The sequence below is a fragment of the Rhea pennata genome, chromosome 5, assembly GCF_028389875.1.
Source record: "Rhea pennata isolate bPtePen1 chromosome 5, bPtePen1.pri, whole genome shotgun sequence".
NCBI lineage: Eukaryota > Metazoa > Chordata > Aves > Rheiformes > Rheidae > Rhea > Rhea pennata.
Window position 1 is genome coordinate 33,822,293 of NC_084667.1, and position 23,848 is coordinate 33,846,140.

The 23,848-nt window shown below is 35.4% G+C and overlaps 1 protein-coding gene across 5 annotated transcripts in view; it reads left to right on the forward strand.

The window, feature by feature from the left end:
* Positions 1 to 23,848, forward strand: part of SBF2 (SET binding factor 2) — a 272,366-nt gene that overhangs the window by 245,006 nt on the left and 3,512 nt on the right. For all 5 annotated transcript variants that reach the window (XM_062578117.1, XM_062578119.1, XM_062578120.1 and 2 more), the window contains 7 exons: positions 87 to 272; positions 8,757 to 8,883; positions 10,286 to 10,413; positions 12,334 to 12,567; positions 18,410 to 18,514; positions 21,460 to 21,653; positions 22,108 to 22,195. In XM_062578117.1, coding sequence (XP_062434101.1) covers positions 87 to 272; positions 8,757 to 8,883; positions 10,286 to 10,413; positions 12,334 to 12,567; positions 18,410 to 18,514; positions 21,460 to 21,653; positions 22,108 to 22,195 — 1,062 coding nt within the window. The remainder of the gene's footprint in view (positions 1 to 86; positions 273 to 8,756; positions 8,884 to 10,285; positions 10,414 to 12,333; positions 12,568 to 18,409; positions 18,515 to 21,459; positions 21,654 to 22,107; positions 22,196 to 23,848) is intronic.

Genomic DNA, 23,848 nt, shown 5'->3' on the forward strand with positions numbered 1-23,848 from the left:
TATGGAATATTTCTGTTCATTGAATAAAGTATTCTCCTTTTGCCTCTGATGATACTTAATGCAAAATATCCTGTTTTGTGATCTAGGTGGTATCTCTGGTGCAGTTACTTAGCGATCCCTTCTATAGGACACTTGAAGGCTTCCGAATGCTAGTGGAAAAAGAATGGCTGTCTTTTGGTCATAAATTCAGTCAGCGCAGTAATCTCACTCTCAATTGTCAGGGTAGTGGATTTGCTCCTATTTTCTTACAGTTCCTAGACTGCGTGCATCAAGTAAGTCAATCTATATCTAATTTTACTTTACAAGAAATATTCAGAAATGAGTGCATGAATGTCACTGTTGCATGTCCAGAATAGATAATGCTTTGAGAGAAGACTAGTAATCTTTATCTCTAGCTTTTGGTAAAGTGAATGGATTTTGCCTCAAGAAAGAGTTGGAAAATAGTGAATGGTTGCCTGGAGGAGACCAACCATCCACACAAAACAGTATAGAGGGGATTCTTGGCATTATGGATCTTTTAAGATGATTTATACAGAGGTTTTAAATTGGAATTCTTTAAGACTAAGACTGGCTTTTGGCAGCCTGGAGGACCTTAAATTAAAAAGAGGTATTGGTGGACTGTAAATACAGTGAATAGGCAGCGCATGTACTTTTTAAATCACTGTGACCTATGAGGAGTCCTTGTACTGCATCAGTTCTGGAGACAAGAACTTGTATGCTACAGCTGCCTGTGATGTTTTCAAACTCTGAAATAGAATTTAAAGCAAAAACTTCTCTCTTTCTTCTATGTAATGCATTCCGAAGGTCTACTTTGTTATTGTTACGTCTTCTAGACAAGCAGAGCCTCATCACTGGAAGTAGTGGAATTTCAACATGAGTACTATATGTTTCTTTTTTCCCTTGCTTATGCTCAGGTAAACAGTCTGACTTACATTTGACTGTTGAAGCTTTCCTGAGGAAAATTCTACCTTTATTTCGTTTTTTTTTTTTTTTTTTTTTTTTTTGTACCAGCATTTAATTCAGTGCTATACCTGCCCTAATTCTCAACACCATCCAAAAGCTCTGTTTTGATTTTTTGAGCAACTCCCTTCCGTTCCATGCCACATCCTCATTTGTAGCTTTTTTTTAGGCTGCAGGGACAGAACCTTATTCACAGCAGAAGAGGGGTGCCTTTGTCTTTCTTTGCCCCTTGGCATATAAATATAGTAGTGATTTTTCTAAGTAGGATGTTATAGCTAAGATGAGTAGTCTTTTGGTAGATTTTTCTTGTCATTTTTTTTCTAATCAAATGCAGGGGCAGATATGCCAAGTCTGCTGCTACATACAATTGGTGTAGGCCTCTTCCCAGAATGAATTAGGTTTTGAGTAGCCTATCATTGAGCCTCAGCCTAGTACTTTCCTAGAAAGGTTCCTGTGAGGTGACCAACAAGGACAACCTGTCTGAGAGTGTGGAGCCCACTGGAAGTATCTCAGCAACCTGAGCCTCATTGTGCCCCCAGAGTTATAAAGACAAACTTCCGAAATGAATATTATATGAATAGAGCCAGTGCGTTTTTTTCCATCACTAGCTGGTTTGACCATTTGAGTGTACATAACATTACATTTGCCACCCAGGTCATTGCAGGAACAGTATGGCAGTCCATAAATTCTTCATGGTGATTTTTCAGATTAGGATCTCACACAGAAAGAAGGATAAAGCACAGAGCTATGAGATTCTTGAAGCATTTTGGATTCAAGACAAGGATGTCATTCTTCAAGTGAGCATTATTAGTCAGGGGGTCTCCTCTCAGGAGCATGTTGACAGATGTTCAAGATGGCTATAAGGAGGAACAAGTGGTACCACATAAATAGAATTTTGTAGTTCTTGATATTCTGTTTTTCTCATGCTAGTCTAATTCTCTGCCCCAGGGTTCAATCAATTCCACTGCAAGTAATACTTTCTCTGCAGGGTTTATATTCTTGACTGGTAGAGTTTCACTGTAATTTTCCACTTCCATAGTTGAAACAGATTTTTGAGCGTTTCAGTAACAGTACTAGAAAAAGAAGGAACATAAACCTTTAGAAAGCTGGGAAACAATGAGTCAGCTGGAATTTCTTAATTTTTGGTATAGTGCATATTCAGAAGATGAACACGAACAGTTATATGGTGTAGCAGAAGTTTGACTAACAATATCTCACTCATTTCAGGTTAATTCTAAAGGCTGTCCCATTTCAGGTTGATTCTAAAGACTGTCCTCTTTTTAAATCTCGAAACAGTAAATAAAATGCTTTGCAGATTCTATCAGTATGCAAACACTAGATAGGAGGAGGTAAATGGCATCTTGCAAAGTTTGCATACCTCCTGGTGCATCCATGTCTTACCTTTTTCTCTTCTATTGCTTTTCTCACTGAAAAAAAAATGTGCTTTATTAAGCACGGTTTATTAAGCTCCCGGGCTTTATTAACCTGTATTTGTGTTGGTGGATGTCTGTGTCTCACATAAGACTGTTAAGAACACCAGCTTCCTTTCTGGAAACAAACTTTCAGAATAAATACTTGTGTGGAGCTGACCCTGAAAGGGGAGTCAGCAAGTAGACTTACTCTGTTGCCTAAAGCAAAATCCACAGTTTAAATTTCACAATAAACTGATGAAAAACAGTCCGTAGATGTCTATGGGCAAGTGATAATGGATGAGAAAATGAGTAAAGACTTACTGAAGAACATATTCAAGAAAAGAAAAACTTGGTATATATCCCAACATTAAACACCTCCTTAGACCATCAGATTTATTACCATCCTGCAAATTAATAAATTATATCCTTGGAATCTGGTTCTGTTTCTACAGCATTTCCAATTAGAAGACCTTAGAAGTATTTGTCGTGCTTCATATATTATCAATCTGTTTACCAGTCGCAGGAGTCCTCAGGTTAATTTTATTTAAAATGAAGAGATTTCTCTAATGGGAATCAATACTACACTTTTCATTCAAACAAGCAGTCTTCCTGCTTCTATTCCTTACAATTCCTATTCCTTACAATAACTTGAGGTTGTTGCTCTTTTACTGAAGTAGAAAAATCTAATTCTTAGCTGCAGTGACTACTACAGTATAGAATAGCCATGTCTTCAAATATTGAGTCCCTTCTGCTGAGTGGTTCATTGAATTCTGTGTACAAATCATCCATCTGGTGCTGTATTCTCTCCACTGTCAGATCTCTTCCCCATGCTTTAGTGAGATGACTGGCTAACGCTACCTATTAGCAGGATAGAAAAAGTCAGCATCTGGTTTAAAGCAGTAGTGTAATTTTGAAGTGAATCCCTCAAGCATCTTCCCTTACCATTTGTTGATGTTGTTTCGGTGCATGTGAACTAGATTCATTTTGGAAGAAATAAAATGAGTTCAACTCCAGCTGTGTGCCAAATGCACATAAGCTCTTTAAGGGATCTCAAGCAATGACCAATCCTTCAGACAGCTTAAAACCGTATGTGCAGCAAGGTCATTAACTTAACTGGACCAGACTAAATCTAGTCCAAAGTAAAACAACTAATACATAGTGAAGCTATAGGGACCTCAGCACCAGCTGTTTTAGTCTGTTTGTCTGCTCCTGTTGCTCTGAAATACTTGCTAATGTAGACATAACTGACATCATTTTAGATACCCTGTTTTTGACCCTGGGTACACTTTGCTACAGTGTTACTATAATACATCTTAGAAAGTTGGTATAAAGGAAAACAAGGAAATTATCCATACATACCTGCAGAGTGTTTTTCTTAAAGTCCAAAGATCATAGAAATTTTGTAAACAAATGGATTAACCAGAACAAAGATGAAAGTTAGTATTTAAGTATTTGGGCTTACTGTCATGGAACAGAATTTACTGTTTTCATCATGGCAGAATTGCTGTATTTTCTTTATGTTTAACACAATCTGCAATTTTAAGAAAGTAGATTGTAATTGTCGTAGCTTTAGAGGATAGGACAAGATTTAAGGAAGTGGGATAAATCCCTGCTGCTAACAACTGTATTCTGCCTCAAGCTGCAAGGTGCCTAAAATGTTCCTCCTGGGTATGTGAGCTTGTCAAAGAAACTTGACCTCTTTCCTGAGAATTTCTCAAGGAATTGTGCATAATCTGTAGTACTTTTATTTGGAGGTGGAGGGGGGGGACAATTTCAGACTTAACGGTTTACCTTAAAATTTAATGTGGCTTTTTTTTCCCCCTAAGGCTAGCCTCGAAATGCTAAAATTAACACTCATAGTCTTATTTTTAGGAAAATATTTCCATTGTCTAGGGTTATTTCCATTTGGTTTGTTTTTTCTGAATGGTGGGGGAAAGTTGCCTTTGTAATTAATCTCAGGCATCAGCTTTGCAAGCATGTTGCTAGGTATCTGACTCTCCTCTATCTTTAAGAAGCTATAAAGTTCATTCAGCTTCTTCAGCTTTGAAGTTTTTCAATGCATATTACTAATGGATACCTTTTACAGAAAAATCTGTATTTTTTATTTTTTGTCTGAAGCTATGTCCACATGCCCTGGCTGTAGCTACATCAGCTGAAGGATTACCTCCTGCAGGCCATCTGGAGCTATTCATCACTTCTCCTCTGGTGGAGATACCACCTCTACAGTCTGTTAGCTAAGGAGTTCATGTGAACCTGCCCACCTGTTTGGTCAAAAGGGTAGTAAAAACTTGGTAGGAGAGGCTCACTGTATAAACTGACCCATCTTGTTTTGACCAGTGTGGATTCAGGAGCAATTCAGCAGGTCACTCCGAGGGAGGCAGTAACCTCTCATGATGTGCAGATAGGGCTGGCTAGGGGTTGTAATCTTTTCTGACAACGTATCTTCAGCCAAGAAGGGGCATGGGAGCACAGCTTTAGTGTGTAATCAGTGCAATATAAATTATATAGATCTGTCCATTCTTAAAGAATGCTTTAAGCTTGCTTTTGTATGTTTCTATATAGAATGTAGCTCTGAATAGGTTTTCTCAAAATACATGTGAAGATTAGTCTTCTAACTCATAATGACACAGAACTGCCTTAACAAATTCCAACTAATTTATTTAAATGTAAATTCTAGGGCAATGAATTTTGAAGTCAGATTAGAGGTTGAGCTTTCTTAGGAATTTCCTCTGAAAAGGATATTTACTATTTACTCAACAGTCATATGTGAATTTAAGTTTCATTGGTTTGTGTGCAACTTGTTAGAACTCCACAGAATCCAGTTAGATCAGAAGTTGACCCTGAAGTATGATGTTATGATCATATATTGCATTTTAAAAAATAGCCCATTCACTTGAAAGAAACATTTGGTCCCTTCAAATTATTTTTAACCATTACAGTCTCAACATAATACGTACAATAAGAAAGTCAAAGCCAATATGCTGTAATTGTCATTGGTTAAACTAAAGATACAGAGAAAACAAATGAAGCAATGATTCCTAAGTAGGAACTGCATCATCTTGTAAAAAGTCATTGTTTATGCCAATATCTCCAGGTGTCAGCTGAATTATTAATGCAAAACCATTCTTTCAAAATAGCAGCCTCTGGCAGATACTCTGTGCTTCTGAGAAGCTTCTGGATTTATTAAAGTGATGTCACTGCAGGAAGCTTTTCTTATTTTTCTTCTGTATCTATTTGTTAATTCATTAAACATAATTAAACCTGAATGATTTTCTAAAGCTGACTTCTTTCTAGCTTAACAAGAAGCTCTGTTACTGCACTCTCTGTAAGAGGAGATGAGCATACTTACAGCCATGGAGGATATATTCAGTTATGCCAGTGTTCGCAGGCGTAGCCTATTAGTGATTATCAGCACAGGACATTTTGGAATGTATGTATTTATTATTTAAGGTAAATAAATATTGATACGTAACGAGAATACAAAACCAAAATGCTTCAAAAAACTAAGGAAAACTGAAACAAGTGTTAACACAAGATTACTGAAAAGACTTAGGAGAGTTTTAAGTTAATTGGAGACATTGTGATTTGAAAAAGATTTCTAAAATATTGGATTTCTGTAACCTAACCATAGTATTAAAAACAGCTGTAGGATTACTTATGTTTTAAATGTTTTCATATTATGGAAATCAAATATTTTAAAAGGAGATGCAGTTCTTACCTTCAAAAATACCCTATCTCAGTAGCCATATCTTTCGAGATGATTATTGTTGAATTTGCAAAGTATAAAACATAGCTTCTAACTCACATGCAAGTTGGAAACATGTCTCTTTGAAGTCAAAGGATTAACAAAGTTCAACCAAAGAGGTTAACAGAGAGAAACCAACCATGTTTATTCCTAGCTTCAAGTGGTTAAGTTGGTTACAATAATTAGTCTCTCTTTTGTGTTCATTTAAATAGTTTAAGTGAATCCAACTATTTTCTCCTGTGTTGAATTTCCAGTGAATGATTTAATCACCTCTAATGTTAGAGCTATATTTTATCTAGAACTTCTTTCCCTGCTAGCTCAGCCATGATTTGAATTTTGCAGACTATGCAGCAGCTAAGCAGATCAGTAATAACAGTAGTCACTTCTCCCAGCGGTAGCATCCTTTCCGTCTCCAGGTGTGCTGAAACCAGCCACAACCATTAAAACAAATACACTAACAGTAACTGCATCATTGATCTTTGCTGTCATCAAGGAAGTGGTTTAGAAGACAGTTTTCACTTAAAAGGTAAACTGTACTGTTACAATTTCTAGTTGCTTCTGTTTGTTGCTCCAGAAGTCTCAGGAATGGGATCACTCACAGCCTAGATTTTAATAGCAACTTATTTTTGTAACTTTTTAAATTTACTATAATAATTACCAATTTACTATAATAATTATTGACCTTTAAGTAGAAATTAGGACCCTGTAAAAGTCATGTCAAAGAGCAGAGTGTATAGTAATTTGTTAAAAAGCCTGTCCTTCTGTAGTATTTAAGGGAAATTTTTCCTAGCACAAGGTGAAAAATGTGTACTTAGCTGATTCTGTGTTTATGTATATGTGCATATTCACACACGCAGAGCTTTTTGAAACACAGTTCAATAGTACCTTATGTCATTGTTGTACAAAATCAGTGTTCTCTGATTGTATTTTAATCTAATATATGCTAGTAAAATTATTTTCCATTTTTATAAGTAGATTTAAAAAGTTACTTTGTCTACAAAATTGATCTTGAATTTATTATAGTAAAAATTTTGCTTAGCTGTATCAGCATACAAAGCTGTGCAGGAATGTAGTAATTCATATCAGAAAAGTAGTACTAGTAAGTAAGCATGAATGCGTTGAACTGAAATATCTTAACATTTTAAGTGCCCACCCCCTAGCGAACATCCTAACAATAAATTTGCTTGCTGAAATGCTGTGTGTTTGCAGGTCTTTCAAGGGATTTTTCTGTCACTGCTGTACATTCAGTAGCTAACCTTTCCTTTCTAAATTCATATTTGGCTTTTGGGGATTTATTTGTTTTTTTTTTTTTTTCAACTGGCATATGTGAAAATCTAAACATCAAGCAGCTTTAAATAGTCTAATATGTTAAGAAAAGCATCTTTCTCTCTTGAGGAACCAATAAGTACAAATTACAAAGAGAAGAATGTCAGAAAATGAGAGTGGTAGGAATGCAAAAGGCAAGACATAGGGGGACTGCAAAAATAAACATATTTTACAAGTTTTGATGTGAAACTAGACAAAACACTACGAGAGTTACATTTCAAATGTTAAATTCAGTTGACAGTTTCTTTTGTGTTCAGTAAACTATTTATTTCTATTGTAAATGGTGATTTTCAGTTAATTCCTTGTTTAATTCTGAAAATACAGATGACAGTTTAAAAAATAATTTTAAAAGAGTGTATTTTAAGGGAAAGAAGTTTAGAATCTTGAATTTTAGATGGATAACAGGTATACAAGTATATATCATCAATAATTAATGCTAACAAATATGGCCATGAATATTGAACTTCATGCTTGAAGACTTACACCAGTCTCTTTCTGATAATGTTCAGGATGAAGCAATTGTGAAGAGCCAACTATTGCATGTTGCTTTACTGTGATAATCTTGCACTTCTTTTTTAAACATTTGGTGCTGACTCCTGTTGTAGATATACACTAAACTAGCTTGATTCCAAGCCTAACTCAAGATAATGGATCAAGATGTTGCATTATTTTTACTATTTTAAATGTATACATTTGAGTAATCGCAGCATGTTTTATATTGTTTTTTCCTACTTCAACATTTCAGCACATATTTTGAAAAGGAAAAAGACGTATATGTAGACTAGCAAGTATTTCAGATTGGAGCTGTAGAGTGGTAGACTATCATTCGCCAGTGTTGCTTCTGTACATATCTGCTACATTGTGTCCTGAGCAATAGCAGGAAATCTGGAAATCTGCTGCAAAACCTTCCTATTAAGTTTGATTTCCAACTACAGAAATGATGCATTGAGGAGTAGCATCTTTGCCTGTGAAGTTGCATGGTGTCTCTGAATTATCATAGAAGATTTATACCCAATTTGATTACTTTAAAGATTCTGGGTTTTATACAGAGTAAAATACATCTTAGAAAAACATCCCCTATCTGTTCTGAAACATTTTTGCCCCATAAACATTCCATTAATCTAATTAGCTTTTAAATACTTTAAGACAAAATGTAGAAGCATTTTTTGGTACAACGAAGGCAAATGTATGGATGTGTTTGTTAACAGCTTTCACTGGAGAATTATTTTGTTGTCATATTTCACATTATCGTTCCTTACATATCCATTTGTATTATACCTCAGTATCCCTTTTCTTTCCTTTTCTTTTCTTAGATTCATAACCAATACCCAACAGAGTTTGAGTTCAATCAGTATTACTTGAAGTTTCTGGCTTTTCATTACATATCAAATCGATTTAAAACATTTCTTCTGGATTCAGACTATGAAAGACTAGAACATGGTATGTGTGATGTTTATTGCACATTGTTTTTGTAACTGTCCATATTTTTTTCCATCAATGTTTAATCTACAAAAATTTGCCTAGCTTGAGGCGGCCCGGTAATTGTGTGGTGATGATCTAATGAATTGTCATGCAGGAATATAAAACAAAATGTAGATGAAGAGTATGTACAGTGTTCTGAACGAGTGTTTCCTGAGTCATGCCACTGATGGGACTAAGAGAAAATGAAATAAGAAATTAGTGCCATACCTCTCTGTCTCTTTAACAGTTTCTCTGCTTGATTCAGTTTCCCCTGCAAAATACTTTAACAGAAACAAAAGCCTTAGTGATACTTCAGAGAGTGCATGAGATTTCAGGAAAGGAAAACCTTTCCATGTATTGTCTCTTACTCCTTTCTCTTGAATTTTCTTCTGTGTTTCTCTTCTTTGTATTTTGTCTTTGCTCCTTTTATCTGTCATTTGCAAGCTCTGTGCTTACAGTCAAGACCTCATCTGCCCTGACAGCCCTCTTAGTAAGACAAGCCACTTCATATCAACCACATTTGAGGCTGTTCTTGGAGCTCATTCACTTAGCAAAACTCCTATAATAAATGCTCTGAATTTTAGTGCTTCGTGGAGTGTTTCTCATGGCATATGGTCAATTTTAATGCTTTTCTTAAAAACTAGAATAACCATGGAGCAGACTGAACTTGAGCAGCCATTTAATTTCTACAGAGAATATTGATTTACAGTATTTACCTTGTTCTGAGCAAAAGGTTGGAGTAGATGACATCCTGTAGTCCCTTCCAATCTAGATTATAATATGATTCTACAATGTCTATTTATTTTTTAAACCATGTTTGTTTAGTGTAGGGTAATTGTGATTTCAAATACCATTCCAGAAAGTCCTGTTTCTAGTAGCCTTTGACTTACCTGTATGTTGTTCCAAAACCATTTAGGATTGCACAGGTCTATAGCTTGTGTGTTTACACTGGTCTGATCTGTTTTGCCAGCAGTGAGTTAGCAAGTAACTCCAGGCACAACTGGTCTGGCAGATTGGAAGGGCTGGTAGCCTCTGGTAGTGGAGGCAGGATCAGCTAGCAGGGCTTGATATCATGACCAGTTGAGCCAGCACAGCTGCAGGCAGGAGACATTTATTTGTATACTCTAGTATTCCAGTAGACTTCAAAACAGGGGTATAAATGTAACATTACTGAGTACTTTTTCATACCAAATGGATATTCTAGCTTAGAGAAAGAGTGGCAATTACAAATCACAGCAGTTGTTTCATCAGATATGATCTCTTGTGGCATTAGCATTTGGTTATAGATTTTATTATAATCTCTGAAATTCCTGTTGCTATGCTTTAGTGTTTGTTATGTGTTATTGTAACTCTATCTTTTTGATGCTGTTGTTTTCCATAGGGACATTGTTTGAAGATAAAGGAGATAAACATGCCAAAAAAGGAATTTGTATTTGGGAATGTATTGAAAAGATGCACAAGAAGAGCCCTATTTTCTTCAATTACCTCTATGCCCCTGCTGAAACAGAGGTATGGTATTAAAAAAAGAGGTTATTTGTTATTCTGAATGATCCCTTGCGTACATTTGGTACCTTAATTGTTCTCACCTGATTTAAACTTTTGGGGGACAAAATTGACTCTCCTTCATTGACTGGTGTAGTGTCTTTCAGGCTTGTAACCTCTGTCATGTTAGTTCTGGAAGTGTCACATTAGTTCACTATAAAGAACTAAAATCTATAAATTATTTCTGCATCCCACTGAGGTGTATGAGGATACTTGTTTGATGCAATTTAATTATATGAATGATTATAAAAATAATCTCAACACTTGCACAAATAGTTTTTTTAAAGTTACATGCTGTAAACCGTGATTCTAGGGAAATGAGTTCAGAGTAAATTCCAGTCATAACTGGATAAGTTTCTTAATAATCTGAGTCATATTACCTATGCCACTGTCTAATACGGTAGTGTACATTCACTAGGTTACACTGTGTCTTGAATAATTATATAAAATTCACAATACCCTCACCGTTATACAGTTCTGCAATAGACAGGGAAGAAGCAGTCAAGGCATCTCAAAGAACTGTAAGAAAAGGATGCAGTTCATGCTATAGCTCTGGGGGCAAGGCTGGCTTAAGATGTTCCTGCCTTCCCTTGCCCCCTAGATGTTCATTCCTATGCTGCTGCCTCCTGCTTTGGCAGTAAGCCTCCCCTTGATAAATAGTTTGTTTACATACCTGTCAGCTGATGGTTCCCAGAGAATATAACGACACCACAGTCTCTAGCCATCTCTGAGGCCATGTTTCCATTGCCACTTTTGCTCATGCTTCTCCATTTTCTTGTTTTTTTCTTTCTGTGTTTTACCACATTGTATCTTAGCATGCATAGCACCTTGTGCTTTGGTTTCTTTTTATGTAAACTGACCTGTTAAAAAAAAAAAAAAAAAAAAAAAAAAAAAAAAAAAAAGATTATTTTCATCTGGATCAGATCATTGTTGGCAGTGAACAGTACAGCCCCCAACCCCATTATACTGGCAAGACAAAGTGGCGATGTGATGGAGAGGCAGGAGGAAACAAGAAGGTGACATAGGAACTGCTTCAGCTATCTTTGTTACAGAGGAACATCTGTTTTCTCTGTAGAACCATCACTGTGATGAATTTGGAGGTTGATGAGCTTCTTGCTCCCTGTATGTTCTACCCACTTGACTGGAAAAAGTTCTTAGTAGCCTGACTACATAGTAATTAGGAATAGCTTTTGATATTTTTATGGTATTTTCTTTCACCTTTTTAGAAGAAGAAGCTATTTTTCCTTGTACGAAATAGCGTCATAGTGCCAGAATTACTCATTATGTCTGAACATCACTATTGAGATTTTAAAAATTGCCATTCATCTGAGGCAGTAATTCCCCATAAGGAAGGTACATACAAATTAAGAGTGTTACCTTACTTATTTTAAAAAGTACATTTTTAATAAAAAGTAGTTGTTTAAAATTACTCTGAAAATCTTACAGCCTCTGGCTGCTTGCTTCATGATACTCCTGTGGCTTGTCCATTGATGCTATAGAGCCTATCTTCTTTCCCTGATGCTGCAGAGTCTTAAATTCTGTGCTGAAAAGAAAGTGAAAAGTGACTGCTATCATTTGCCTCTTATATCTTTATGGGAGACACAAAGACTGTGAGGATATCAACTCTATGTGCTGAATTAGAGTTCTTGGTGAGAACCTCATTGAGTAGAAGGATAAATATGAGCAGTATATTCCCAAAGCTAGTATCTTTGATCTGGCTGAGCCATATATAACAAGGTCTTACTGTGGAAATTACCAAACAATAGTACCACTCACCTAATGCAATGTTAAATTTAGTATAATCCACAAAATGTAAGAATTGTGTTTTTAAGTCTCAGTCTGAAAGGCCTGCTTTGTGTCATCGTAATAAACCTTTCTTTCAAATAGGCACTGAAACCGAACATCAGTATGTCCAGCCTCAAAAAGTGGGATTACTATGTAGAAGAGATTTTGGCTACAGGTCCTTCCTATGACTGGACCATGGTGACAGCAAAATGCAGTATTTTCGAGGAAACTGACCAAACAGATGGTTCGCTCTCCCAGAGTAAGAGGAAAATAGTATGGCCATGTTATGATGATGTTAAAAAAATACAACCTGATGCCATCAGCAGCCTCTTAAATGTAAGTACGTGTGTTAAAAAGAACATAAATGTCTTTTATGATCATGAAATTCATGTTTACTTTTTATTTAAGTTATTGCCCTATAGATACACTGTTGCTAAAAGCATTTTGATAGATATCAAAAAAGAAATGTTCAGTTTCCTTGAAGAGATGTTGAGTCTGGGAATCCATCAAAACTCCTGCAAAGCTTGCATTGTTCTGAATGAACAATTTTCTGAGAATACAATTTAATAGTAGTCAGTAACTATTGGAGATAACATTGTATGCTTGAGAGCCATTTGTGGATGCATTTTTTCCACTGTCTTCTTGAAATAATAAGGTAGCTAGCATAATAGATTTTTAGTTTGCCTTTGTCTAAGATATACATCTTTGTCACTACAAGAACTAATATTTTAATTCAAGCAAACATTGGTCTATCTTCTTGTCCTGTCACTCTTCAGTTTAAAGTAGATGTAGGGGAATATGTCAGAGCCAGATTTCCAGAGAATCAGAAAACAAATCCGACACTTGTTGATTTTAGTGGGGAGGCTGATACACAAAAATAGCCCTGGACATTATGGCCTGAATTTCTCAACAAAGCTTTTCAAAGCTCTTAGTTTATTCATGCTGTCTAGGACTCACTCCTTCCTTTTGGATCATAGCAGTTGCCAAAGCAACAGATGCAGAAACTCTGGCTCACACGCTTCTGCTTCTGGAGTGTTTACCAGGTATTGAAATAGAATGTAGAAATTATAATAACACCTCAGCCTCCATACACAAATGTAATGCAGATTATTAGATACTTTAGAATGTTTTGGCAATTGCAACCAGACTTTGGTTTTTACTTTTTACACTTATTTAGGTTCCTTAGGTTTTGTTCTTTCATTAGAAAATGAAAAAAGAGTCCTTTTTAACATGCAAATTGTTTTAGTTGTTTAGAATGATTTAGCATCTATATTTTCTTAAATGTTTTTTGTTTAATTATGATTAATAATCACTACTAATATTTTGTTTATCATATTAATTAATAGCTTATGAAAATGACAAGGGCATTTTTCACTTCTTAGAGCTATTGTTTCAAGCTGTGTTCTTATTCAGATACAAACCACTATGTCCAGTTTTTTATTTTGAAACTGGATACACAGACTTCATAGTAAAGCTGGGATTATGGAGCCTGATGTAGCAATTCATGGGAAGTGGGGAATTGCTGTGTGTCCCTGAAGTCTCCAGATAACAGTGTTTATTTTTATCAAACATCTTAAGGCAGGAAGGATCTGAGTAGGTTTGTCTTCTTGAGGATAGACTTACTTTTGCCAGAGAGTTAATTTTATTCAGGCACATTCCTGGTATCTCTTTTGGTCCATTCCTTCATTCCTTTGCCCCATAGTTGACCGAACAGAAGAACAGTGTCCAATTAAAAAAAGGGGGGGGGGGGACAAAAAAAAGAAAAAGACAGGCAGAGATTGGGAGACAGAGATTGGGAGAGATTTCAACTGTAAAACTCTCCTTGACTCGAAAGAGCATAGCCAGAACTGATCAAAGTTTCAAGAATTTCACAAAATGCAAAGAACGAGTCTAACAGTCTATCAGCAGGGGTCATATCAGGGATTCTTTAGTTAAAAACAGAGCTTTCATATCAGGTAGCTAGAGGCCAGAACTACACTGGGAATAGAGTAACAGTGCTCTTTTGCATTTCTGCCTAGAGTAAATGCCAAACTATCCATATTCACAGCTGTGAAAAAATGTCATATAACAAGGAAATTAGCCATATTATATTCCAGGGATATGTGGGTCAGGTTTTATAGAGTTTAAATGTTATCTGTGAATTAGATTATAGTAATAAAAGACAGCAATAGAGAGGAAATTTTGGAAAACTTTGAGGAGGTTGTATAAAGGTTACAAAAATATTCTTGTAAGTGTAAAAAGAAAAGTGAACTTCCTTCTAGAACAAGTTGTTAATTTAGGGCTAGTGTTGATGTAGGAGGAAGACCTCTCTTTAATGATAAACATGTCAAGATCCAAAAAATGTTTGAACTGAGACCATATTGAGCTCTGGCAAACTATTAGGGAAAATTGATTCTTCCCTAGTCTATAATGATAAGCCCAAATATGTTTGTTCTTAAAATATTTTGCAGTTGAAAACCAGATAATACTCTTCAAGATGTAAAACTGGAACAGAGAAGCTATTGAGTGGCTTAATTCAGAGTTTTCCATGGTAGAATGTGGTGCTCTTTTCTTAAGAGAAAAAGGTGTAATTTTACAGCAGTAAACATTATAAAGAGTCTAGATACATAACAATCCACCTCTGACCAGATGCATGTGATGGCTCTATAGTCTCCACAGAGCCACATGTTTACAAGTTTTAGGAAGCTAACTCATCTGCACATTTCATTCATTCAATCCTGAACGCTAAGTGTAGCCTTTAAAGATTGCAAATGTTAAAGTGCATTTTAAAATATGTATTTCCCCTTAAAACTGCTGAGTTCATTTCTGCTTCATCAGAGGCAGATGATGCCTCTATATAAGCTAGGTTGTTCAAACCTCAGATTATCAAAAGCATGCATAAAACATGTAAATGCTCAAAAGTAGCTGCTTCCCTTAAGGACCTTCTGCATCATAGAAATCAGAAAAAAGGTACTTGCAAAAAATTACCAATAGTAAAAATAGCTACCCATTCCTTTGTTAAAGAAACGAAATATAATTATAAAACAGAAAACGTATGCTTTTGTTTTTTCTTTCAGATTAGTTGAAAATAATTTTAAAAGAAAATTTCTCTAATAAAGAGAGTACATGAAACTCAAAAACAACTCATTTGACTGCAACTTTGAGATTCTTGCTGGATTGTTTTGTAAGCACTTTCTTTCCTTGAACATGATGTGTCTAAAATGCAGAGTACATAACCTAGAGGAGTTTCTGTCCAACAAAAAGAATAAAAACAAAGAAGGAGAGCATTTAAATTTTGATCAGATAATACCACAGAGTGGCACATCCGAGAGTGTGTCTTCAGTAGAGGCTAAAGTTTTGGATTAAATGTTTCCAAAAAGACTAGCTCTTCACCTTGTCCTTTAACAAGCTAACTAGCCTGAGTGATATATTCCTGACTGCAGTTGTGTTAGAGGCAATGATCTACCTGTGTTTCAGTGAAAATACAAGTTACACGCCTGAGGGCAGACAGTTCTCCGGTGTTTCCCCCCAATACGCTAACCTTCCTCAAAAGACAGCCAGTCCCTGTGTTTCATTTGGAGCAGCTCAAATTCCTTTTAAGAATTACACGAGATGAACCTAACTATCCTGTTCTCTCAAGTAAGAGGTTACATCACCGATGAGTAGAGGCAGTGATTGGTCAGAGAGACGTTGGCAAACTCAGGGCTGCCACTTCTGGATGCCAGTCACCCAAGTTAATTCTGCTACAGAGGTATACCAGGAAGAACTAGAGTTAAATAAAGGGTCAGCGAACAAAAAGCAAAATAATAAAAATAGTACTAATGTATGGAAACCATTTTCTAACCTCCAGTTATAAGCTGGAAAGATTGATCCTTCAAAATGAACCCTGAATCCAGAGGTTTATTCCAAATAGTGATCAACCAGTTACGTACAACTTTTGAATGCTTGATTGAGGTGACAGTTGGATCATTGGATACCCATTCTGGATCTTTCCATTTGTAGCCAAAGTCACGGAAGCCTTCTAGTCCAGGAGCTGAAGAGGAAAATACTGGCAAGAAGGGCTTACACATCAGGGCTCTCTGTCACAGTCAAGCTAGTGGAGTACTACAGGATTCGGTCCAGGTTGCTTTGTGTGTGTGTGAACACACTGGGAAGGAAGGTGATTAGTCTCCACAGTTCTGGAGTATCAACAAGATTGATTCTTGTCTGTACTATTCAAATATTACAAAGCAGATTACCAAACAGATATTTCTTTTGAAAGGTGCTGTAGCCTAGTTGCATGTAATTCCTAATTTCAGGAAGTGGGTGCGCATACAGTTGTTATTTGTTGTAACTTTTCTTTTTCTACTTGTTGATTCTTGCTCCCGTAAGTCCAAACAGGAGATGAACTAGAAAGATAAATATATATACTTATAAATTCTTCTTTCAAGCAAACGCTGGTGTTCATAGCCCATTTCACACATGGAGGGAAGAAAAATCTGAAGTTTTCAGAGAAGTTTAAAACTGAAGGAGTGAGAATAAATCATAGTGATTTATAGCCATGCAAGTTTTCTAGGCAGAGTTTATTAAGGGAGAATTCATTCCTAAATTTTCTGCTTGTACATAGGAGATGGTTGAAAGTTTTTCATTTTAAGTTCTGGAAGCACTAGTCATCGTGGAGCCAAAAAATAAAGGAATGTGACCTAGTTGCTAAGTAAAAAGTTTCAGTTACTTCCAGATTCTGCAAAGAAGGACTCAGAAGTCAAGACTGGGGCAGAAGGAAAATGATCAGATTAAAACCTAACTAACTTTTAGCACTAAAGAACGTGCATCCTTTTGCAGAAATCTGGAAAGCCTTTTACAAAAACTGTCTGTGGTAAAGTGCTGTGAATCCTATCAAGAAATGTTTTACATTCAGCACTTTGAAAGAGAAGCAAATAATGAAGAGAAGCCTTTAGTCTGGCTCGTTCTTGCCATCCATTGATTTTATATCTACAATTGAAGATATTCCAAACACAACTATTCTGATTTTATATCTTGGCAGGGAAAGAGGCCACATAATGTTTAATATATATGTGTGTAACACGTGTATATAACTTCAGTATTTTAAACTTCTATTTTGATTCTTGGTATTAAGCCAGATGTCTTATTTTTAGCTTTACCTTTGAGTTTTCTCATTTACTTTCAGCAAGGAAGAGTTTAGAGAAATATTTTGTTCCTGTTACTGTCTAATACTGACTCTTTTTATTTTTAATTCAGAGTTCAAAATTCAATTCAACAACTATTTCCTGAATTTTTACCTTACCAGGGGGACTTGCTTATTTACAGTGACAACATCTTTCCTGATTCAGTTGATCTCCTGGTTAAAATGTTTTCTTATCTTAAAAATATGCAGTCATTTTCTGTAATTCATTCAGTCATTAATGATTTCCTAAGGAAGCTGTCATTCACCACTGTCAGCTGGAGAATATGATAAACTCTAAATTAATTGTTTGGAATAGAAGAAATAAAGTGTTGTCAGAGACTTACTGTCTCTACTTTGAAAATAAATGTCTTGGGTTTTAGCTGTCTCTTACGTAGCGTGGGAATTCTCTGTCCTATGGTAATTTTTTGTTCCATCATCAGTTTGTAGTTGGATTTGTAAAATTGATGTTTTAATGTGATTCCATGAAAAATCAGATTTTTGTAACGGTAGTTGTTGTCAGGAAAAAAATACAGAAACAAACAGTGGCAAGGAATATGGAACATCAAAGTAAATATGTATGGTGACTAATCAAATGTATTGATGAGTGTTACATTTAAGCTGGTTCACAAGTAAACATAAACTAGTGAAATAGCTTCTTAAGTCTGCATGCATTGTCTTATCAACAGGAAATAACCCTAGCTGGAGGTTATCAACATAGGTCGTATTCCCAAGTTTCGCAGCAAGAACATGTTGTTATACTTTGGCATCCAAATTGAATAAATCTTTCTGTTTCATTTCCTTCTTTTATTACAGCTTTGTATCACATTTTATAAAGCAGGGTAAATGTTAATATTGGCAGTGTTCAGTGTTGATGTCACAGCGCAGAATTTGCTCTTTGTAAATATTTTTATAAAATATATACTAGCCTTATTGTTATCATATTTCTGTTATGGCAATTGGTGCTGAATGTTGTGTGTACAAGAAGTGACCAGTTAGAAATGTTATTTTCAGGAACACCCTTTTAATTTGTTTCAGGAAATTGAAAGGTTGGAAAATAAATTAAATCAGAGCCCAGAGAGATGGCAGCTTTTGTGGGAAAGGGTCAAAATGAATCTAAAGGATGACACCAGACAAGACAATGTAAGTAGCAAAAGAGTTCATCCAATACAGTAAATTAATTCCTGCTATAAAGACTACCTGGGACACTGACAAAATCACTATATTTGTTGGCATAGAATTTTGCTTTCTAAAAATTCAATATATTGTTCTAACCCAAGGTACTGGCTCAGTATTTCTGCATGTAGAAAAATACATATGCTTATACCATTTATCTGATTGATTCTCAGAAGATTAATGCATCAGACAAACCCAAGCATTTTACTAATATACTAATACATTTTACTAATATACAATTATATAACTTTATATATATAAAAGATATTTTGTGCCTGGTCCTTTAGGCACAAACAGCTTGGTCGCTGAAGGGGGTTGAAAGGACATCACTGAGTTTCAGGGACATGTAAAGATATTTGTGTGGCTAAATGAAATTCTTGAATTGTAGATTTTAATCAAAGTAGAATATGTTCATGCTCTGTTCCCAGCTCTTGACTGCTGTAAAACTGACTAGTTGACAACAGAGATGCATCTTAAGTCAAATGTTGCCTCTTCACTGTCTGTGTGTGCTAAGAAGAATGTTAGATTATGCTTTATAGAGAGCTTTCTCCATAAACTTGGTGCAATTGAGTGACCAGCTCAAAGCTGTACACTAACTCTTCAGCTAGCTAAGTTCACCTGAGTTTGCCAGCCTCTACGCGATGGCTGGTCCCCAGCACTACTTTGCTATTTGTCCTTTGCTCTCAGGAGAGCAACATGCTTAGTGTCTGTCAGACATTGATATCTGTCATTCAAGTTCACTCTGTACCCTAGACAAATCTAAAATGAAAAAAAAAAAAAAAGTTTTATCCTAGCAAAGAAAGAAGAGGATTAAGTTTTTTATTGAGTAGTTGGAAGCAGAAAAGAAAATGGAAGCATAAATGTACCTGACACCAGCCCCTTGTCGTAGACATTATTTAAGGATTTTCTGATGAATGCAATAGCTAAGGGTCAGTCACAAAGGACTCCATCTCTAGGATGCTGTCATGTAGATTAAGACTAAGTTCAGAGTTCCTCTAGTTTGCTCCAGTTTTACTTGAAGTTTTTTGAGATACTACTGAAATTATTTGTATTTATGAAGCTGTTCTTGGGGACCTCACTTTTTGTTTCTTACTAATGAATTCAGGGCAGTTTGCTGTATCCAAAGGTCTAGATGATTCTGAGAAAGCAAGGGAAACATTGTTCAGGAATTGTTCATTGTCACTGGACTATGTATCTTGTGAAATACTGCTTTCTCCTAAGCCCTTCTGCTTAAGAAATTAATTGAATTGCCATCTCTCTGCATCTTCTTTCCTGAGGCAACAATGACTTGTATTATGAAGCTATTTTTGCCCTCATAATAATTTACAACTTACATGTTATACCAGCTATTACCTATATAATATTGAGGCAGTCTGATAATGCAAGATGCATTGCTCAATTTCCACAAAGACCAGAAGTGACACATACCAACATACTCATCAATATTCTTAATATATCTCCCTTGTGAGCTTTCTCATCCATTAGTCAGTGTAAAGGTTTGAGCTGTTGTAGTAAAAAATGCCTTTTAGTGTTCTGTGCATTGCTACACATATTTAGGATCTAGCAAATAATAAAAGGTAGATTAAGCCATAGCAATCTATTGCAGGTCTGTGTAATATTTAATATATTAAAGATTGCTAAGCATTTTACCTCTTAATGAAACTCCTCTATCAACAAGCTGTTACTATTCAAATCACTGCATATGTTTTGAAGATAGCAATATGCTATTCAGCAGCCTAACAGAATTCAAAATTTCTCTTTCTAAGCAGTATTTAGTGCATCCTGTTATGAGCCAGTCATTTTTAGTGGAGCAATGTAAAACAGCACTGTCTCTGAAAATATGATCCAGTCAAAGTCTCATCCTTAAGTCCAAATATATTAGTGAGAAGTAAGCACAACTCACATAGTATATCGACCCCTTACAGCAGTAGTAGCACAGTAGAGTACAAATCTAGCTCTCCATTTCATTCCATTCACTGGGAATATATGGAGAGATAGTGTTTATATCAGTGCACAAAAAAATATTTTGGTGAAGGCCTATACTTTTATATACTGAAGGCTTACATACTGTGCTACTAGTCCCCTCTACAGTCTGAATTTCTTAATGTAGTTTCACTAGTCTGCAAAAGTTAAAACATGAAATAAGAATCTGATCCTTTCCACTTCTAATTATCTAAAATATTTACTGTCAGATGCAGTAAATATTTTTTTCTCACAAAGTCAGAACCCTCTGTTAATGTTTAATAAGAGGTCAAACTTTTCCATTTACAAAAATGTAAGCATTCACTTTTGTAATTCGCTTTCACCTTTTGTGGTCACTTTTATCCTCACTAGGTATCACAGAATTAAAAGTTTTGCAAATCTTTTTCAAGTATTGAAGTACCTTGCTAAGGTGCTAGCACTTATCTTCTGAGGACTAGTAGAATTAAAGCTGGAAAATCTGTTGTCAAAGTGCATGACCCACAGAGGTGTGTAAAGTTGATGTCTGAATAATGCAGTTATTCCAAAATCAAAATGAATAAAATGCTCCCTTGAAGAGTGCACTTCAGCTAACGTTCATCAACCTGTGTCCTCTTCAGACTCTTCTTGCACAGTGAGAGTATGAGTGAGTACAGTGAACATACACTAAGTTCTCATTGATTTGGACTAATGACTACAAAGTTGGATAATAAATTATATAAAAAATATAAAATTGTAGTGAAAAGCTGCAGTTCTTTGCTATTCCCTTCTTGTGTGCAACTTTGTGGATTACCAAAGACAGTTGCAGATTGTATGTGTTAGAAAGAATTGTCTTGTAATATTGTCTTGTAATACTGCTTCTAATGTTTTGGTTCAGGAAGCAATCACATTTCTCAATTCTAAACTTGGCTAGATCTTACTTAACCTTGTTTGTTTTATTTTTATCTTTTTAGCTGCAGAGATATCCTTCTGGCTCCTCAGGGATGATGTCAGCTAATCTACATTCCTATCAAAAGAGGTCTTTGTTGGAAATACCTGACCATGGGCTGGGTGAGGAACAGAGTGCAAATATCTCTCCCTCCAATGGAGTGGACAGAAGAGCAACTACACTATACAATCATTTCACATCAAAGACTGATGAAAATAGGTAAACTGAATAATCATAGAATATTTATGAACTTCATTTTAATTGGTATTACACTATTGTTTTACCTTGTATTGTAATAGTACAAGTTTCTGCTTTAGGAAAAAACACCAAAATTTTCATATATACAGAACACTCTGATCCTGCTTTACTATTTCTCTGCAGTTTTAATTACATTTAGCTGTCTTGTTGGGAAGGCACTCTCTCTCCTAGGAATACCTTTAAATCTCCCCCATTATAAGTACAAGCAAAGTGTAGCTGCATGATATTCAACTCATCTAAAGCACTGAAACAGTTTTTATCAGTGAGTCACAGCTACCTATAACTAATCTAGTCTGTGGTTTAAAACTGGTTTGTTATCTGCAGTAAAACAACTACTTAAATAGTGCGGTCATTTGGGATTTTTTTATATCACTAGTATTCAGATTATGGAATTACATGCCATTCATACTTTCAGGTCTTTTGAAGGTACGCTATACAAAAGAGGAGCTTTGCTAAAAGGTTGGAAACCTCGCTGGTTTGTGCTAGATGTGACAAAACACCAGGTAAAAACTTTTCAAGAGAACAAATTTTTATGCAACATTTGTTACATTTTTATTTATTGAGTTTGTGTAGATTGAGTTTTACAGATAAGACTGTGCGTGTATCTTGTGTGGCTGACATAACATTCAGAATGAATGGTTTTTGTTTATTTTTTTGTGGTAACTGTTTGGTATATAATCACAAAAGACTTCCTGAACTGGACGTTATGTGTTTTTGCCTTTTCATATTTTCAGGGCGTAACTGCATACAAGCAATATAAGAAATTTTTAAAAGTGCTGCTAACGTGAGAAGGGCATTAAGCAATTAAATGCTGAGCATAATCTGGCCTTTAATACGACCTGTTAAAAGAACCAAAAACTCTCTCTAGGATAGCTAAAAAGTTAGAAGGTATTTTATAGAGTGCATTTGGAAGCTGAGAGCTAATATGGTAGCTGACTGCAAATTTAATTGAGACGTTCTCATAGAAATTGTAGTAGTCACCATATGCTCCAACAGCATATATTTTAAAGACTCTTTGTTCCTCAAGCACTTTGCCTTAAGCACTTTTCTTTGCAAATGGAAGTATATTATATGCTGTGGAAAACTGCAATCTGATTTTTTTCAGTAGAAAAATCCATTTTACCTCTTATGACATGTTTGGTGTTTTTCTGTAATCTATATTTAATACAGCTGTTCTGGAATCTCTGTAAGAAAGTATTTTCAAATCTCGAGAACAGGATTCTGGATCTGTCTGAAATCAGTTTGAATTTTGCCATTAAATTGAGGTAGAGCTTTACCCCAAAATTTATCTCTAAAGATCCTCGAACACCAAGTTCTTGATAGAACAATTTCAGATGCCCTATGTATGAAAATTTTAGATTAGTCATGGTGAAGTGAGTAAGTTTAGGTGCAGAATGATTCATAAATGTTCTGAAAATCATTGCACAGCAAGGAGCATGGAAAAGAGGAGATAGATCTGTTCTAAACATTTTACCTAATTTACAATGTATGCTGGAATTCAGCAGTGGAATCTGTGGTCTCGTTGAATAATGTTGAGTCATTGGGCAGTAATCTTCATTGAGCCTAATACGCCCCGTAATTTGAAATTTTCAATTTTCAATTTTTCCATACATCTCTGAGATGTATGCTTTTATTTAAAAATAAAAAAATGGTTAGTGTGTTTAATTAACACACTATTAAAAATATATATAATACAAACTGAACTTTTCGAGACGAGTGTGCCAATGCGCCAACCACTGTTCTAATTATTCTTCCTGGTACCCAAGAGAAAAAGTTAATTTTATAGAAGAAAAAAATACTCCTAAAATTTAGTATAACCAAATCTCCTGTGTATCATGGATGTAAGATGTACAGTATGCAGCAGATACAGGTCAGTCTCAGTTGGAATTCTGTTTTGTATTGTTTACTTTGAGCATTTGCTTTATTTTGTGCATCAGTTTATGGGGATTTATTAAATAAGCAAATATCAAATTTGATTTTCTAGAACTATCTGCCTGTCAAAACTCATTTTACAGAGTGGTCAACATTCAAATCAAAGTATCTCTGTAAGAAAGAAAAAGCTTTCTTCAACCACTAAGTGCAGTGTAGGAAAACATGAGTGTTTTATATAGTTTGTAATTATCTAAAATGATATTTAAATTTTTGCTGATCACTTT